Source organism: Cynara cardunculus, assembly GCF_001531365.2.
Source record: "Cynara cardunculus var. scolymus isolate 2C chromosome LG 17, CcrdV1, whole genome shotgun sequence".
Taxonomy (NCBI): Eukaryota; Viridiplantae; Streptophyta; class Magnoliopsida; order Asterales; family Asteraceae; genus Cynara; species Cynara cardunculus.
In genome coordinates this window covers 12,108,208-12,110,099 of record NC_037544.1, presented here as the reverse complement: position 1 = coordinate 12,110,099, position 1,892 = coordinate 12,108,208, and the positions used below count along the sequence as shown (strand labels likewise).

The window sequence follows — 1,892 nt, the reverse complement described above, 5'->3', positions numbered from 1 at the left end:
CTATATACGTCTTACAATAACATCGTTCCACAGTTTTTTTAATGAAATTAGAGTATGTACATGTTAACATGTTCGTGTGGTTAGTTCATTCATTTGTTGGTGTGTTCCCATGTTCATATCATTATATCAGCAGGTGTTCCTATTCTTGCAATATCAGAACATGAACCGGAGTACGCCGTCGAGGAGTCTTCTCAAGGAAATCAGTTTTTTATCCCCAAGGTTGATGACGATATTAAACCAAATATCAACTCACAATTCTTAACTATAAATGAAGCGGAGAAGATGTATAGGGCATACGCGAACAATGCTGGATTTGATGTTCGGCTGCATGCCAAAAAAACAAACAAGAATGGAGACATACAAACAAGATGGTTTGTATGTAATAGGGAGGGAACACCATACAAACAGTTTTTTGATTCGATGGATATGCAGTCTGGTGAAAGGAGATATCGTAACACGAACCTTAAACGTTGTGGATGTTTAGCATGCATAAAAGTCCATTTGAAAAAGGATAAATCCGGTTATGAGATATATGAGTTTGTCGAGGCACATAATCATGCGCTATTCAATACTAACGATCGACGTTTCTCAAGGAAAAATAGACAAATGAAGTATACGGATTACAAAAATGTCTTGAATAGCTCAAGCTACAAAGTTGGTGCGATTAGGGCTCACCGTATACAAACTGCATTAAATGGTGGTTTTGAGCACAATCGATGTTCTGAGATCGACTTTAAGAATTTCAAGAGAGATGCAGTTGCGTGTGTTGATAAAAAGGATGCAAAGATGTTGATCAATAAACTATCCAATAGACGAGATRTTGTTCCCGATTATTTTTTCGAGTACAAGTGCAATGATCAGGAGTTGGGTGCCATTTTCTGGGCAGATGAGGTCGCTAGACTTAACTACAGAGAATTTGGGGATGTAATTTCGTTTGACGGGACATTTCGCACCAACAAGTAAGATTTTCAAGTTGAATCTGTTTCTTTTATGTATGGTACTGGTCAGTTTTTTATAATATTTTATTTTACCTAATAGGCATGCGATGATTTTTGTTCCCTTTTTGGCGGTTGACAATCACAAAGCTTCGGTTGTTGTCGGATCGGCGTTAATAAGTGGTGAGACAATTGAGAACTTTACATGGGTTCTAAGAGCTTTCCTAAAATGCCATGAGAAGCAACCAGTTTTTGTGATTACGGATCAGTGTTCGGCGATGAAGCAAGCCGTCCCGTTGGTGTTTACGGAAGCTAAGCACCGACTATGTATGTGGCACATCATGAAGAAAGTGCCTTCTAAGGTAATTACACTTTAATAAACAACTCTATTTCATAAGTAAACGTCCATGTTCATAGGTTCATATTGTGATTGATACGTCTGCAGATCAGTGTCGCCTTAAATCAAGATCCTCTGTTTAATAAGATTATTAACAAGCTCGTGTGGAACGTAAATATTGGACCATCAGAATTCGAGACCCAATGGCAAGAGATGATTGAGCAATACAATTTAGGTGGTGATCCGTGGTTCACAGAAATGTATGAAATACGCGCATCATGGATTCCGGCGTTTTATAAGGACACACCGATGTCTGGTCTTATGARAACGACATCAAGATCCGAGAGTTCKAATTCGTATATTAACATATACGAATCATACTGGTTTGATTTGGTTCAGTTCCTCAACAATTATGACTTTGCTATAGAGAAACAAAGGTACAAGCAAGCTGGGCATGAAACAATAACGAGGACAACGAAYCCAAAGTTGTGTACTCCATTGCGCTTAGAAAGTCAAGCATCAAGGGTATACAGTCGRAATGTCTTCTTTGACATCCAAAAGGAAATAAAGAAGGCTGTATGGTCTTGTAGTATAGAGACTGGCGAATGTCGGGGTGATCT

The 1,892-nt window shown here is 38.5% G+C and overlaps 1 protein-coding gene across 1 annotated transcript in view; it reads left to right on the top strand.

Moving 5' to 3' along the window:
• The window catches only part of LOC112499854 (protein FAR1-RELATED SEQUENCE 5-like), a 53,981-nt gene extending 52,092 nt beyond the window's left edge, over positions 1-1,889 (top strand). Inside the window, exons 2-5 of the mRNA XM_025103128.1 lie at positions 85-959; positions 1,039-1,297; positions 1,381-1,797; positions 1,863-1,889. Of these exons, the coding sequence (XP_024958896.1) occupies positions 85-959; positions 1,039-1,297; positions 1,381-1,797; positions 1,863-1,889 (1,578 nt within the window). The remainder of the gene's footprint in view (positions 1-84; positions 960-1,038; positions 1,298-1,380; positions 1,798-1,862) is intronic.
• Positions 1,890-1,892: the final 3 nt, after the last annotated feature.